The 17,125-nt window shown below is 44.3% G+C and overlaps 1 protein-coding gene across 9 annotated transcripts in view; it reads left to right on the top strand.

The window, feature by feature from the left end:
- NEO1 (neogenin 1) overlaps positions 1-17,125 on the top strand; it is a 168,687-nt gene that overhangs the window by 44,982 nt on the left and 106,580 nt on the right. For all 9 annotated transcript variants that reach the window (XM_077785861.1, XM_077785858.1, XM_077785864.1 and 6 more), the window contains exon 2: positions 7,967-8,284. In XM_077785861.1, coding sequence (XP_077641987.1) covers positions 7,967-8,284 — 318 coding nt within the window. The remainder of the gene's footprint in view (positions 1-7,966; positions 8,285-17,125) is intronic.

Raw genomic sequence — 17,125 nt, 5'->3', positions numbered from 1 at the left:
CAGGCCCTGGAAGAATTAAAAATTAAATAAATAATGGAGCTCTCGTCCCCTGGGACTGAGGTGCTTTTCGAAGGAAGCACTGCTGATATTAAAAACTGATAGTTGCTTGAAATGAGAGAAATGGCTTTAGTATTCCACAAAAAAAGGGAAAAGAGGATAAAATCCTTTAAGCTTTCCATCTGAAATGGTTACAAGAAGAAATTTTGCAGTTGGGACCTTCAGAGAGGTTTCCTCACTGGCTTCATTCAAGTGTAGGGTTTTAGACGGTCTGACTTGTGTTTCCTTTAATTTATAAAAGCAAAGTGGCCTGAAAGAATGTTCCTTGCACAAGGTGAGAGGTCTGTGGGGCTCAGCTGCTGCATGCCAATTCTGTAAAACCTAAGGATATTTTTAAAGAACCTGAAAGAAATCCACAGTTTTGGGCTTAGTGCTTATAAAGGATTTTTTTTCCTGGCACTTCAGGAGGAACAAAAGGTGCACCAGAAGTTGTTTTTGAAGAACAGCTGGTAGACAGCTTTTTATTTTCCTTTTTTTTGTGCTTGGATTTAAGGCAAATGCTTAAATTCTTGTGAGTAGGAAACAGTTTAAGAGTGGGAATCTGGACTGGACATGAGGAGCACCTCCTTGGTGGGGATTTTTTGAGGCAAGTTTTACAAAGGTACTATGAGAAGTGGTTCCAGTGGGTCCTGCTTTAGGAGGAGTTGGTGCCATCTTTTCTCCTGCACTTTTCCAAACTGAACAGAACTGCAGCCCCACAGTAAAGGGACAGAGAGGTTGTGACCTGGTGTGACAGTGCTTGGGAGCAGCTGCTGAAGGGAGCCATGGCACAGCACCCGGGACAATTAATTGTAAATAACAAAATCACTTCCACGTGTTCCAAATCCAGGTAAAAAATGTCTGACTCTCTCAAGGGGTTTGAAAGGCTGTGGAACTGAGCACCAGATAAATGCATCTCCACAGACATCTGATCTTGGAGATTACAATCTGTGTTTGGATTTGGCTGCTGATCATTATCGTGTTTTTCTTGCCATTATTTAATAATATATGAGGTGATGGTATCGCTTACAGAGGGAGTGGTTGGAGTAGATGCAGGGATGCTTCCTTGCAGTGATTTACTGCAGACACCCCACACTATTTGGAGGCTTCTTAATTCTATTCCTGCACACTTCTTTAATGGACTAATTTTTTAAAATATAATTTTGTGCTTGAGGTCCATCAAGAAGGTCACTTTAAGATTAAGCCAACAATAATTTGTTATTTAACAAACGAAAGGTAAGTGGAAATATAAACAAAGCTCTAAAGCCATTGTTGCAAAATATGGCTTACTTTGCTTGACTGATTCTTTTGTTTATTTGCTGTGCTGTCTGGATACTCCTGAGTTACTGAGGCCAAGTCCTGAACCATGTTACCTCCTTCTCTGTTACAGTAATGCCATCGTTATAGTGACTGTCTTGATTTTTGTGATCTTGTTGGCACATGGTGTCAAAAACCTTCTCAGCTCAGTAACATCATAAAATCTGGGAATGGTTTGGGTTGGAGAGGATTATCCATGTCCACCCCCAGCCATAGGCAGCAACACCCTCCCCTAGGCCAGGGTGCTCCAGGCCCTGTCCAACCAGCCTGGGACCCTGCGGGGACGGGGCAGCCACAGCTGCTCTGGCACCCTGAGCCAGGGCCTCAGCACCCTCCCAGGGCACAACTCCTTCCACACGCCCTCCTCCATCCTGAAGGGATCTCTCTCTCCCCCTTGGGCATTTCAGAACAGCCCCTTCCCTTGTGGGCGGGGGGGATTTGAGGCACCACAGCATTCCTCAAGCACCTTTCCTAACCCACAGTTCCCAACATGCCGGGGTGAAGAGGAGTTACTCTTTGTGATGGATATCTTTGTTACAGTGTGTTAAATCATCAGAGGAGGAAATCTGCTGGAGATGAAGGAGAAAGGAATCTACACAGTCTGGGAAAGTCTGGATTTATACAAGGCATTACTTATCTCATAATGTTCCGTCACTTGCTCTGCCAGGTTCCACTGTCAGCCCACGGCTGGAATTATGGAAGTACCAGCAGGATTTATACTGTACTCTGCAGTCTGGGGTAGCTCTTACACTCCCTCCTTTTTTTCTTGATGCTTAAGTGCAATTTAATTTTTGTCTAGTATAATTTGTGGATTGCAGAGTTTTTGTGAAGCAGGAGCTGAAGTGGCATTGGGAGAACACAGTTTAGAAATGTGACCTTGGTTTTTGAGTGTGGTGAACTTGCCAAGCACTGTGTGTTTGATTGGGCTTTGCAAGAGCTTTATGAAAGTAAAATCAAAGGATGTTTGGCTGGTGTGTATTGCTGTTGTAGTTTAATTTGATCAAGTGGTCTATAATCTCTATTATAAGAGAAAAATGTAACACTTAGCAGAAAATACATCTTTGTCTAAACATTGGTACATTGTCATATCATAGATAAATTTAGCTTATTGGGGAATGCAGAATGCTTCTGATGCTGTCAAGGACAATAAATTACCAAGCTGGAAATAAATATATTTATTTAGAGATTGCCACATGCAGCAATTTGCCCACATAGATAATGTGCTCCTTAGCCATGAATATGTGAACAAAACCACGGAGCAAGTTCCCTGTGAGCTCCTGCTGGCAGCCTGCAGGGAATGGTGTGGGGAACATCTTCACTTAAACTATGTCTGGCTGATTCTGGAGGCGACTTTTTGTAATGATGTGGGTTAGGAAGGGCATAACACTGTCTTTAGGATTATAGAGGCCATTGGGAACGTTAATTAAATTCTGAGGGGGGGCCTTTTAAAAGTGCTCTCTGCAGCCAGAGAGCTCGGAGCTTTTATCACTGAGAAGGGGCTGTCTAACAGTCCTGCCAGTCCGATCAGGATTTGTCAGATGCTTCTGTTTTACATGTCAAGCTTGAAGGGTGTCATATCCATGCTCCTAAATTGCCCTTGGAGTCAGAAGGACAGGTATTGCCCCCACTGCCACGTTGTTCCTCAGCTCCTAACAGTGATCTTTCTTCATCAAAGCCCGGTTTGACTCCTTCTAAACCAAATCCTGGTGTACTGCTCATCAGCTAATTGTGATGGCAGCTTTTGGCTGCCTTAATTTATCATCCTGTTTGGAAAAAGGAGTTCTGAAATGATCCTGTGCTCCACATTTTCCTTCTGGATGGTTGTTGCATTTGGTCCTTGTAAAATGTGATGTGGTTTCTTTGCCAAGTGCAGGGAAATGTGGTGTTGGAGCCCAGTGCTTGGGCTGCAGCTGCTGCTCGTGCTCAGGAGAACATCGTGACTCGATAGCACTGAATCCCAGTCAGATCTGTGGCACTGCTGGTAAAATCTCGAGACACATTGCTGTGCACCAGTTTGAGGTGATTTATGTGGAGTCAGTAGGACTGAGATCAGAGTGGTTTTGTCTGGAGTTATTTTCCTAAGTGCTGTAATTTCTGATGAGCTCGTGGCAGGCGGTTGTTAAAGGATGCATTTCGGTGATTTAAGGTGGATATTGGAGTGCTTGTGTCTTCCAGAACTTAACTGGATAATGAAGGGAAGCTTCTTCCCACTTGTGCAGCTGCTTGGCATTTACTGTTCTACACATTGTTCACCTGAAGCCTTATAAAGATGCACCTCTGTACAGAAAATAGTGCAGGACAGGCTGGAAGCACCGCGTGGTGAAATACTGTCAGATCACGTTAGGGTGTTGGGTTTTGTCTTGGCTGAAACAGTGTCAGAACTGATGGTTATTTGTGAGAATTTGAGCAGAGAGGAGCTACAAGGAGGACTAGAAGACCCCAGAGTATTTTTACTTGTAGGGGGTAGGAATGTGTGAAAGTAGTTAATTGAGCATCAGTTCCTGGACAAATGGGTGAGGTGAACAAGCTTGTATTTCCCAAACTTAGAATCATAGAATTGTGTGGCTTGGGAGGGACCATCCAGTGCCACTCCCTGCCATGGGTAGGGACACCTTCCACTGTCCCAGGCTGCTTCAAGCCACAGTGTCTAACCTGGCCTTGGGCACTGCCAGGGATCCAGGAGCAGCCACAGCTGCTCTGGGCACCCTGTGCCAGGGCCTCTCCACCCTCACAGGGAAAAATTCCTTCCCAAAATTTAACCTAAACCTGCCTTTTTCCACGTTTTAGCCATTCCCTGTGTCCTGTCCCTCCATCCCTTGTCCCCAGTCCCTCTCCAGCTCTCCTGGAGCCCCTTCAGGCCCTGGCAGGGGCTCTGAGCTCTCCCTGGAGCCTTCTCCTCTCCAGGTGAGCACCCCCAGCTCTCCCAGCCTGGCTCCAGAGCAGAGGGGCTCCACCCTCAGAGCATCTCCCTGGCCTCCCCTGGACTCTCTCCAGCAGCTCCTCCATATCCTGATGTTGATGTTGGAGACTGTTTTGTGGGGATTTTGTGCTGTGTGTTCTAGGTAAATTTGTGTTTGCCATCTCACTCCCAGAGTGGTTGATGGTGTAAACTGTGCTTGTTAAATTTTCACACCACTTAGGGAAGAGTGAGGACAAGGTTAGAGTTCAAATTTGGCAAACTGTTCTGTGGAAGGTGGAAATATTTGGAGGACCCAAGGGCAAGTGAATACAGTTAGGGAGGAATAATCAGCTAGTCTAGCATTAAATTGAAAGTAGCAAGCCTTACAGCAGTTTCCAAGACCAGGATCTGGGGATTATGGTAGTGATGTAGTCAGCAGTGCCACGCTGCTGAGCTAAACCCAGCTGCCTGTGCCCTGGGATGGGCTCAGGAGTGCTGAACCCGACTGCCTGTGCCCTGGGATGGGCTCAGGAGTGCTGAACCCGACTGCCTGTGCCCTGGGATGGGCACAGGAGTGCTGAACCCGACTGCCTGTGCCGTGGGATGGGCACAGCAGTGCTGAACCCGACTGCCTGTGCCCTGGGATGGGCTCAGGAGTGCTGAACCTGACTGCCTGTGCCCTGGGATGGGCACAAGAGTGCTGAACCCGACTGCCTGTGCCCTGGGATGGGCACAGGAGTGCTGAACCCAGCTGCCTGTGCCCTGGGATGGGCTCAGGAGTGCTGAACCCAGCTGCCTGTGCCCTGGGATGGGCTCAGGAGTGCTGAACCCAGCTGCCTGTGCCCTGGGATGGGCTCAGGAGTGCTGAACCCGACTGCCTGTGTGCTGGGATGGGCACAGCAGTGCTAAGCCCAGCTGCCTGTGCCCTGGGATGGGCACAGCAGTGCTAAGCCCAGCTGCCTGTGCCCTGGGATGGGCACAGCAGTGCTAAGCCCAGCTGCCTGTGTGCTGACAGGGCTGAGTCAGGGAGTTGTGGACCTTCCAGGACATGAGAATTTACTCCGTGTGTGCAGCTCATTCAGATCTTGTCTGTGCCAGGGCATTCTGTTGTATTTTGGCACATCTGCCTCCCTGCCACTCATCTCCAGAGCAGATTTGGGAGAAATAAACTCCAGCCTGGTGGGAATGAGTGAGATTGATCTGTTCCTGTTCCCGAGCAGGGACTCAGGCTTACGCCTTAGCATAACTCCTTGGCTGGCCAGCGTTAGCACAAATGGAAGCAGTGGTGTGTACAGGCCTGTGTTTGTAAGTGTGTGGAAAGGGGCAGGACTCCCTGCACCAAATGCACACCCATTCTACCCAAAATAAGATGCTGTCATCGAGCTGAGCTATCAGTAGGTTGAAGGAGTGGGAGAAATGGCTTGTTGGTAGAAATAGAAGTTTATTAAGTTCAAGGGAGTACAAACCCTTTTTGTGCTGAATTGAGACTTGAAGGCAGCACAAGTTGAGCTGGCTGCAGTGTGGCTCTCCAGAGTGCCCCAAACCCCAACTGCCAATCCTCTGGAAAAATGGTCTCTGTTCTGATTTAACGTCCTTCAAGCTGGGATGGGGTTATTCACCCACCCTTCACATTTTGTCCCCACTGCGTTCAGTGCAGGAGCGCAGTGATATCCCAGGACAGAGCAGCTTGTGCTATATCTTCCCAGGGCTCTTGGCAGGAGTTTGGTACCTCTGAAACCTGGCTGAGAATCTGCTTTCTGTTCTTCCTCAAGGTTTATAATCCCTGTGGAGCTGCTCTTAGGTCTTGCTGTGACCTCTCTTGACATCCTCTTCTCTATTGCCTTGGACACCTTGTTGCTTCCAGGGCAAGAGCAATTTCACTTTATCGATTGATTAGATCTGCTGCAATCAGAGCTGGAGACTGGCGGGACAAACAAAAAGTTGCTATTCCCCTTTTAAAGGTTTTCTAGCTTTTATTTGAAAAGCCAAAGTGAAGCAAAACTCAAACCAGTGTATTTTGTTCTCTTAGGGTTCTGGATTTATACTGGAGAAACTTGGAGAAGCTTGGAATTGAGGTGGGGGTGGGGGAAATGTTTCCTTTGGAAAGCCCAGGGACTGCAACTCAGTCTTTAATTTTAATAAGGACTTTAGGTTTCTGCTGCAATGGAAGAGATTATTGGGGTACAAAGGTAAAAGATTTTCCTGCTGTTCATGGCTCTTGTTTCTGCTCTGCCTTTTGCTGCGTGAGAGCTGACACTCAGGATTTCAGAGGCACAGAGACTCGAGAACATTCACACATTGGTGTCCTTCTACAAACCAGAGTAACAAAAGCAGCTCCTAGATTTTTTTTAATTTTATTGATTTTTTTTTTCTGTATATTTGGTTTGGGTTTTTTTTGGGTTGTCTCTATCCTCAAGAAAGACAATCCAAGGATTTGGATCCCAACGTAACAGGTCTTCAGCCTGACACTGTCACTGGGGAAACTTCAGTCTCTCTAGAATGTTTTCCTCTATTTCCCCTTTGGATTCTTGAAGGTAAGAGAGCGTTTGAATGCTATCAGCTGCCAAAGCTAATTTATCTGTTGTTTCTTTCACGCCACTCCTGCCTTATCTCCAAGTTGCTGTGAATTGTGAGTAGCAGAGACAATGGGCTCTGTTCAGGAAGGCTGGAGTCCCTCTGGGGGGAAGCCAGAGGCTCTTGGGAGACCAGGGACTCTCTGTGTAGTTCGGTGATAGAGGAAATCACATCAATTTGTTAATTAAGGTCATTTTAGAAGGTAAATCCGATTTTAAAAACCCCACAAACAACCAAGCAATGGGAGAAGCTGCAATGCGTCCAACACAGCCTTTGTTTGCAAGTAAAGGTCGCCTTCAGAGTGTGGCTTAATTAAACAAATCTTGTTATATTAAATGCATATTTGTCTGTTAGGTGTTCTTAAAATATTTGATCATTTTTTTTATTGACCATGAGATGAAATGGTCAATGGTGAGAGATGAAATAGTTTTGAGATGAAATAGTTTTGAGATGAGTGCAGGAGTACGTTATTATTATGCGAGTGTTATTTCTAAGGTGGGTTTTAAAAACTGAGATACTCTTTTCTCTGAACCCAGTATTATGCTGATTTGAAAACTGTTCTCCTCTGGAAGAATTTGTCTTCTGTTTTCTACAGATGATTAAATTAAGACAAGTCAAAGTGATATTGACACAGAATCGTTTTGCTTGACCAAATACACCAGAAAGACAGTAATTAAAATTCACTTCTTAATGCAAACTAGATGTTAATTACAGAACTCTTTGGGGAATACTTAAAATGGAAAAATAATCATGTTTATCCTGGACTAGAACTGAAGTAAATAAAAAAACAAAACACTGTATGACACTTGCAAGATGTGTTAAGCTCAGAATGGGAGACTTTGTCCTGAGGGCTGAATTGTTGTTGATGGTTCCCAATCTTGGTTCCACAGAGCAAAGGACAGAGCTGCTGGGAGGGCATCCACACCACAGAGGCTGAGAGCAGAGCAGGGAAATACATTTTAGGGATGATAATGTCTGGGAATCTGAGGGTCCATGATATGAATAATCAAAGCAGAAAACACTGTCACACAGACCAAGCTGGTTGAATGTGTTCAGGGGGAGGATGTGAGCAGTGCCTTGTGCTTGTTGCACATTAAAAACTGTGGAAAACGAACCCAAAATTTCTGTGATGTTCTGCAGAATCGCTTGTGAGAACCTTCACTCCTTTCTACTTCCTGGTGGAGCCCCTGGACGTGCTGTCGGTGCGTGGAGCGTCGGTGATCATGAACTGCTCGGCTCAGTGCGAGACCCCTCCCCGAATCGAGTGGAAAAAGGACGGCTCTTTCCTCAACTTGGTGTCGGACGACCGCCGCCAGCTGCTGCCAGATGGATCTTTATTAATTAACAGTGTGGTGCATTCCAAGCACAATAAACCTGATGAAGGATATTATCAGTGCGTGGCGACTGTGGACAGCCTGGGGACCATCGTGAGCAGGACAGCGAAGCTCACCGTGGCAGGTAAGGCTCTGGTTTGGGGTGTGGCTGAGAACACGGTGATAGATGGGTAATGTGATGGTGGACTCTCACAATGAAAAGGCAAATATCATGTATATGTTAAGAGAAGGTTTATACATTTATAGTTGAGTTTCACCCCCCATTGTGTTGTTATCAGGGGTGGCTGGGTTTGGGACATTTGGGAGGGTCACTCATTGCTGTGGCAGCAGCTGACCTCCAATCAAGGTGTCAGAAGTGATCTCCACCACTGGGCAGCAAAGAAGGAGTCAATGGACAGAACTTCGGGAGGGCTGAAGGGTTAAAAGGATGAGCTCATGGTGGGAAAGATCCTCTGCTCCTGGTGCTGTAATATGTTCTCTATTCAGTCTTCTGTTGTATGTTTGGTAAGGTTTTAATAAACCTTTTAAATTTGTGGAAGTGAGGATCACTTCTCACAGAAAGGAATGCTTTGCCCTTGGAAAAATGGGAAGATGCTTCCCAAGGAGCATGAGCTGGTTCCATCACCTCAGGGAAACCGGGACTGTGGCTCCCATTTTACTGGCTGGGAGTTAGCATGTGTTCTGTTCCTGTAAGCAGCTTAATGTGGGGTATTTCTCAGGAAATGCTGGAGATCAGGAAAGCTGCAATGAATGGATTATGAGAAGTGTCAGGTGTCTGAAATCACAATGGAGATTTACCACAGCTTAGAAAGGAGAAGAAAACAGGATTTTGCTTTCTTTATGTATAAATAACCTTAAAATAACTTTCTGAGCTTGTATGTGAAGAATTACCTGCTCTGTCTGAAACTTTTGGGAAGCTCCTAATAGCAGTGTGTACAATCCCTGCGGGACTGGGAGATGGGTGGGGAGTTGTATTTTTCTGTTTCTTGAGTATCAGGTGTGAACAAGGAAGTCTGAGAAGTAACAACCAACCAAACACATACAATTTTCCATTAAATGCCCAAGTCATAACCTCGCTTCGGTGTTTTGAGTACCCTTTAGACTTGATAGGTGATAGCTTTATTTTGGGGGTAGGAAGCAGTGAGAGAGTGAAGTTTGCAGGTAAAAATAAGGATTATGTCTGGGAAAAGTGGTCTGTTCTGTCACTTGCTTATTTCTCAGGGCTTGGTATTGTCAGTTTGTGTCTTGTAAACAGTAAAGCAGGAAGAGACTTGTAATTACTGAGTAAGGGTGAGACTTCAAAAACCACCCAAATGAAAAAACAAGGTAAACTAAGGCACTGTAACTAGAAAAAAAGCTTGTGAAGCAATTTTCCTTTGTTTCTCTAATGATGTTTGCCAGCCTTTTTCAAACAGTTTTTTTTTCCTTTGCTTAATAAATGTCTCGGGGTAATGAATTCTTCCTGACTGGTGCTCCTGCATCTCCCAGAGCTGCTGCTTCCATCGTTTGTATTCACATGTTGTTCCCATTAAGTTAGCTTGTAACATTGTTGTGAAACATCAGCGATGTCAGAAATAGAAAAATTGGGGTTTTATACCTTAAAAGAGTGACTTTGAGAATCTCTTAATGAGGAATAGATTTCCGAGCTTCTTGGCAATGAGGACAATAAAGGCAGTTCTCCCACACTTCTCTTCAGCAATTACCACCTCCTTGCCTCGCTGCTGTCGGGATTAATTCTGCTGCTTTCCACATGAGAGCCTTCAGCCTCCTGCCTCTGCTATCAGCCTGCTCTATATGATCATTAGGTGAGGTTAATGGGGTTAAAAATGAAGGTAAACCAAAATGTCTGCTGAATTTCCACTTCCATTTTCTCCTATCTAGGTAGAAGGTGCTGTTTCAATTGATATTTTCTAAAATGATGGAATCTTTAAGAGCCTTTTGCTACTTGAAAAAGAACCCAAGTACTGGGAAAAAAAAAAAGAAAGAAACACAAGAGCCTACTTTAAAAAAACCCACAACAAACAACAATGCAGTTCTGGTGAGGATTTTTTCCAAAAACTCTTAGGTAGAAAACAGAACAAATACAGTCCAGCTCAAGGCAATAAGGACCTTCCCCACGCAACCAGTTGCCCCTTTGGCACACATTGGCCTGACAGCTGTGTATTAAGATTATCGATCAATTCCATGCAATAAAAATGGTACTTTTATTGCCCAGAACTAGAGGAAATGCTGGTGACACATGTTGTGCATTGCCTTTTGCTATCCTGTGCCTTGGAAACGTGCCCCAGATCATCTTCTGGCTGCACTGCTGCAGAGGCTTTGGCAGATGTGGGTGTGTGAAAACCTATTTACCACCCCAGACAAGTGCCAAGAGCTGGGCAAGACCATGCTGAGTTTAATCCTCTTGTAGGGGGAAGGGCACTTTATATGCTGAAGGCTTTGGAATAAGAGGTGGAATATTTAAATCCTGGTTTAGCCTGTTGCTTTTCTTGTCCTCATTTGAATCCCTTAGTTTTAACAGTGGTTTTTAATATTCCTTCCCACTCTTTGTTTTAATTGGCAGCTTTCGGGCTGCGGTGAGCGTGGGCATTGTTGGCATAGTGAGGGCTCCCCTCGGCCTCAAAATTCCAGTGGGAGGGAGCCAATTCCCCTCTTAATTGAGCAGTGGTTCCTCTGCTGTGTGTGGTGTGGTGCTGCCGTGCACCTGATCTCTAAAAGGGAACGTTATGAAGTGTAGGTTGCATGTTTTAGCAGCTTCTTACTCATGAAATAACTCTTAAAAATTACAAGTTCTGGTGTGTCACGGAGGCCAGGGCAAGGAAATCCAGTAACAACATGTCGTGTTCATCATGTGGATACAGGGCTGGAATTTTCAGTCTTGGAACTGCACAGCTGGTGGGTGATGCTGAGCAATCTGCCTGCAGGAAGGTGGCCAAATTTGGATAAGTTTCTCAAGTTATTTAAAGGACTTTCTGTATATTCTAATTTGAGGCATCTAAATATTTTGGGTTTTGGAATCTGAAGCTCTTTTGTTGCCGTAGGATGACAGGGGTTTGATTAGTGAGCCACTGTATGAAAAATTCAATCCAAAATATGCTGAGTGCCTGGGCCTGGAGTGCTGGGTGTGGGATTGAAGGAATTGTGTTGGAGACAGGCTGGGGTTTCATCAGTTTGTGTGTTTGACCCTGCTCTGAGCGTGCCGTGGCAGGGGAGCGGGTCATGGCAGCTTCACTGTGCACCTGGCAACGTGCCTCTAAAGGACCTTTTCTGTGTGTGATGATCCATGAGAAGACTTTGCTCTTTGGGCTTTTGGAGGGGTGAGGATCAAGAGGTCCACACTGAGCCTTGTAAAGAAATTGATCTTTGCTGCTTTTTGATTTAAAAAAGTCAGAGGATATGATAAAATATTCCACTGTGAAGAATACTTGAAATAGTCTGTAACTTGAAATTGTGTGGTGCTACACCTTGGTAGGAAAGTGTTTGCTGTTCTACCAGGCTTATAGTAGTAAATCCTCGATGTTTAGGAACTGCAAACAACAATAAATGTTAGTTTTCTTTAATGAGCAGCAGTTTGGGGATATGAGTATCTCTTTCCCATTCAGTTTGAGCCTCCACAGATTAGTTTGTTCAAGCAAATGAGGGTTGCATTTATCATCACCAGTTTCTAAGGGTAGTGAAGGGAGAAGGTGGTCATACAGTCCATGTAATGTGTAGGATTTTCCCATTGTTATGATGGATTTGGAATAGGGAAAGTCAAAGGAACTGCCTAATTTATGTAAAGCCACAAGGCTTTAATCAGTGCCTTGGTACACTATGTTTTTTAATTGGCTTTTGAAATGCAAATCTGTCTTTGATACTTAAGTGCTAGTTAGATCTTAAGAAGGGTAGGGGGTTTAAAAAAGCTGCTGTAAAACATGGATTAAAAATAGATTTACAAAGTTTTGGAGATCTGTGTCCGTAATTCATCTTGGAAAAATAAATATTTATGTATTTTAATAAAAAATATACTGACACGAGCTGAAAATATTCCCGAGATGATCTTTCCCCAGTCACTGGTTACTGTGGCTTGGTAAGAGCTTTTATTGAGAGAACAGATACATGAGGATCTAGAAGTTGGGAAGTGTGACAAGGCACTGAGTTTGATCATGCAGATTTATTTGCTCTGTAAATCCATTTCAAGACTGCTCACTAAATTATTTGTTTCACCTCTTGTCATCTTCTATCCCCAAGTGAATCCAGCTGTTTTTCTTCCTCTTTTTCCACTTATCCTTGCAATTGATAATTCTTGGCTTTGAGCTTTGTGTCATTTGCTTGGCTGTGATGAGGCAGCTGTGGCACTGCCTTGGTACAAACTTCAGGTGTGTCTCAGTTTCATTAATTCAGAAGCACTTGCTGATAGCGTCTGACTTGCTTTTTCTCACCTCAACTAAATAATCTCCTTGAATTATTATTTCTCATTTAAATATAGAAATTTAATTTTCAAGCCTTCATTTTGTAATTACTTTTAGAAAAAGTACAGACAAATCACTTCTGTTAAGAAATGCTCCTGCCATGTGTAACGTCAGGCTCTAAAATGGTTCAGAAACCAGAAGGATTTGCTATGTACTTAGTAAAAGTGTAGTATCTCCTTTGGAACCATTGAGCACATTGCAGGCAGCACAGCCCAGGAGGAGGATGTTCCTGAAAAGTGACTCTGGAAATGCCATGGTGAAGCTTCATGTGTTGAGACTTTGGGAGGCTTCCTGCTTTTCCACTTCAAATTGGGCTTGCTGGAGCAGGCTGAGGCCCATCGTGTCCATACTTGGGAGCAGGATTTGGAGTAGCTCCAGCCATACTTGAGCACTTTGCTCCTGAGCACAATGCTCTCTGCTCTGCTGCCCTTCTCCTGCTGGTCCATCCTGCCATCCACGGCCCCTCCAGACTGCTGTGCCAGGGCACAGGGCTCAGGGCAGGGCATTGACAAATGGGGTACTCTCAGAAGTGCACTCAAAGCTCCTGGAGCTGTGCTGTGTGTGGGGTCAGGTGTCCCCAAGTCAGTGTGACCATGCCAGGTGTCGGGGAGGAGGGACCTGCCCTCGCTCGGGTTTCTCTGCTGAGAGTTCCTCCAGACATCGGATGGAGGGAATGACTTCGCTTGGGAGATTGCTCCAGTTTTTAGCTGACCACATTGCCTTTTCAAGATTTATTTGCATCTTTTGTGTGTCTGGCTTGGGGCTTCTAAAGTGATGGCTGGGAGAGCTGCCCCTGGAATTGCAGGAGGCCTGGATGGGCTGTGGTGGTTCCTGAGGCTTGGAGTTCTGAGCCAAGAGATGCCAGGGTCTAATCCTGCTTCTGGTGCAGCTTACGACACCAGCTCCAAATCTCCATGCTTTGCCTTTTCTCCATGGGTTAATAAAGAACTTCTCTACCATAAATTTAAAGTATTATTTGTTATAATGCACCAAGGTGCTGCAGATGAGGAGGGCAGGTAGAAATGAGGAATTCTGTTTCCATTAGAGACTCTGGATTGTAGGCAGTGGTGAAGCCCAAGAAATCGTTATCCAGGCCATTCCCTGAGCACAGCCTGTGGGAGGGAGCAGGACCTGGAGGGATTTGGGCTTGCAGTTCAAGGTGGAGCTCTGCAAAGCTCAGCAGCACAGGTGTGCTGTTTCCTTCTGGGGTGTTAGAGTGCTTAGCTATTGAATACCAATCACTTATTTCTTTATAAATAATGGTGACTAGATAAGGATTCTTTTCAAGCATTAATTTGAGCTGAAATTTTATCTTTGTTTTTTTGCCATAACTACAAGGAGCTGCAAGGAAGTAGACAGATTGTTTGGTTCTGTTTGCTCATGTCCTCTGAGATGTTTGCCAGGCTCTAAAGATTGCAGCTGAGCAGTGTTTTATTTCTCACTAGACTCAATGTGCCATCCCAAAGTGAGAGAAAAGCTCAGGACAAACTGTCCCAGCTCTGCAGAGATGGGGTTAACTTAGAAATAACAGCATGTTTTTATCCAGGATTGCACATTGCCTTTAACAGCAAAGAGAAAAAAGTTATTTTGATCTGATCTTTGTGAATAAAGAACATTTTGTATCTCAGAATTGGAAAAAAGCTCAGAGCAGAGATAGTTTGGAGGAGGATACTTAAGAGCACTTAGCCAGGAATTGACATGGGTGATAAATTTTCCTTGCAGAAATATATTTTTCTATGAAAAAAGCATCTGTGTTGTTCATAAATTGTCTTAGATCAAAATACGTTTCTTCGTGACAAGTAAATGGCAAAGGTGGTTTTAACACAGCTGCAGTTTGTACAGGTTCTGTCAGCTGTTACTGAAAGTGTGAGAGTTTAGACACTTAAGACAATAAATGTTCTGTGTTATTTGTCATTCTCAATTCCTGTAGTTCGTATTTGTCCAGTTAAAGTAGCGAAGAAAATCTATGTGAGCCTTTGAATTGGTCTTCAGTTCTTGGACTGAAGGCAAAGGTCCAGGTTCAAAACTATTATAAATTTTCAGTCTCCAACTGGGATTTAATACCACAGCCTCTTGCCATGTCCAGGGCAGAGAAGGGCAGGACTTGCCTGCAACTGAATGACACTGAATGCTGGGGAAAGCCCACAGCAGGGAGTGTGACCTGCTTCTTTTGAAACTCTTCATTGGCATCTAATGACCAAGTCAGAGCCCACGTGAAGAGACTCTTAATTTGCTTGCTTAAAACTGGTTCCTATTGAAAAACACTTTTTCTTAAGCTTTTGCATTTCAAGTTTTATTTCACCTTATATCAAACCAAACCCAGCAGCTCATTGTGACTAATACTATCCCTGTCCCGAATTCTGTGGGTCAGTGAGCCAGTTAAAGCTTATTTGTGCTTGCTGGAGGGTGACAAATGCTCTGCTGAAGCTGGAGCAGAGGGGACACAGGGAGATGTGTGGCACTCGTGCCTGAGCTTCCTGCTTTAGCAATGATGTAATAGCACTGCCCCGAAAAAAACTCACGTTTTCTAGATTGAAATTCAAATCCTGTGCAATGCAAGTCTTGTTGCTGGCAAAGGGAATATTCTTTATGCATTGAGATAATGGATAAAGTTATGTTCACGTAGTTCAGAATAATATAAACTTACTGTAAGAAATGGGAGCTCTTTGCAGCATATGTTCTATCTTGACCTTTGCCTTTGAAAATGTGGCAGGTGATAGAATTAATTGTGGAGAAAGAGGAATTTGGTGGAAGGGAGCTTGGGGCCAAATCCCTGAAATCCCATGAGCTGATGCTTGGCTGTGGGGTCTGGATGGTGAGACAAGGACGAAGTGACACCATACTGATGGTGCACCAACACCCCTAAACAAGGAACTTGGCTGAACTGTGTTTAGATTGGAATCTCATTTGTTAATATTTTGACTCGGATCAGATTTTCCCCTCTTTCTGCTCTGCATGTCAGCACCAGCAATCCCTGTGTAATTCTGTTTGACAAGTTAGCGCGGAGCTCGCTCGCAATCCCGAGCTGTCAGCAGAGTGATGGTTACATCTGCAGCCTGTGCTCCTCTCTCCCTGCCTGCTCCAGTGTGCAGTCAGCAGAGATTTCAGCTTTATTTGTCTGCACTGAAGGCTCTGTGTGCTGACATTGTTCATTCAGGTTTCTGGCTGACTCACTATTGCTTTTTGAAAACGATAAGAACCTGTACTATTGCCCCAAGTGAAAGGTGACACAAAAGCAGCAAGGGTAAGAAGTAGCAAGGCACAAGGGTATCTCTGATTAATCTTTTATTTTTCTGTAACAAAAATTCAAGATGAAATTTAATAACCCTGAAAAGGAAACAAAATTGAGGAAAAATATTTTGAATAAGGAAAAATCATGACATTTGCTAGGGTTGATTTCAGTGACGCTAGTTCTCAGTAACATTTTTAAAAGCGTAGGGTATGTCTCGCCCTTCACATAAATACACTGGGAATCAGAATGTTAAAAATTGTTAAAACTCTCCAAGCCCTATTCATTTGCCTATAGAAACCCCTGTTTTGGGGGAGCACGGAGAAATGTCTCTACATAATTTGTGTGTTTCTGTCAAGGTGTTGTTCTTCCTTCTGTAACAGCTTCTGAAGTTGGCCCTGGCTTAAATGCACTGTCAATCTGTTCTTAAAAACAGAGTAAAAATTGGGCAAAGAAAGGCTGTGCTGTGGAGAGACCTCTAAAAACCTGTTCCTGATCCTCTGAGGTTCATGGCCAGCAGCTGCTGGAGGGGTCAGTGGTGTGCAGATGCCACCTGAGCTACGCTGCCCTCGTGCTGAGCTGTGCTTGTGTTGGATAATTATATTGCTTTTAGTGTTTGCCTTTATCCTGCCATGCACCCTTGTTGTCTCCAGCCACCTCTTTGAGCTGCGTGTTTGTGTCTGTAAAAGTTCTTTGTGCTTTGTGTTTGTCTGCTGCTCTGTCAGCCTTCAAGCACCCTGGTTTTGGGGCTTTCTTTGCTATTCACGCATCCCGAGGAGTTTGCAGTGAAATTGTTGGTTATTTCCTGTCTCTAAATGCCTGTTGTCAGGTACCAGCTGTCTTTGTCACTGTCTATAGAGTTGCCTGCAAAAGTTTTTCAGATCTTTCCTTTCTCCAGTTTTGTGATAAATTTATCCTGACAGTCTTCTCCGTGCATTAATCTTCTTTGAATAGCTTGTTCACATGAGCTTCCGTAATTGATAGCCTCGCCTGGAACTAAAATTATTTAACCTGTCAAGCTCTTTTCTTTCACCACAACCCTCGGATCTTATTCTTCTTTTGTTATGGCTCTCGATTTTGTTTTAGAAAGAGTAATTGTGAGCCTGTAGGGTTCTTATTTTTAGGCAGTCTATTGATGAAGACCTGAAGTTCCTTAAATGATGAGGCAATCTGTATGCCTTATCTTTAGGGCTTCTCTTGAAATCCCACAGGGGTTTCATTGGTTTTGCTATTACAATGATCTTCAACAGCAGCAAATAAATGATGCCATGGTTTACATGCCTTC

The sequence above is a fragment of the Lonchura striata genome, chromosome 11 (genome assembly GCF_046129695.1).
Source record: "Lonchura striata isolate bLonStr1 chromosome 11, bLonStr1.mat, whole genome shotgun sequence".
NCBI classification, from domain to species: domain Eukaryota; kingdom Metazoa; phylum Chordata; class Aves; order Passeriformes; family Estrildidae; genus Lonchura; species Lonchura striata.
This window is presented reverse-complemented; position numbering and strand designations above follow the sequence as displayed.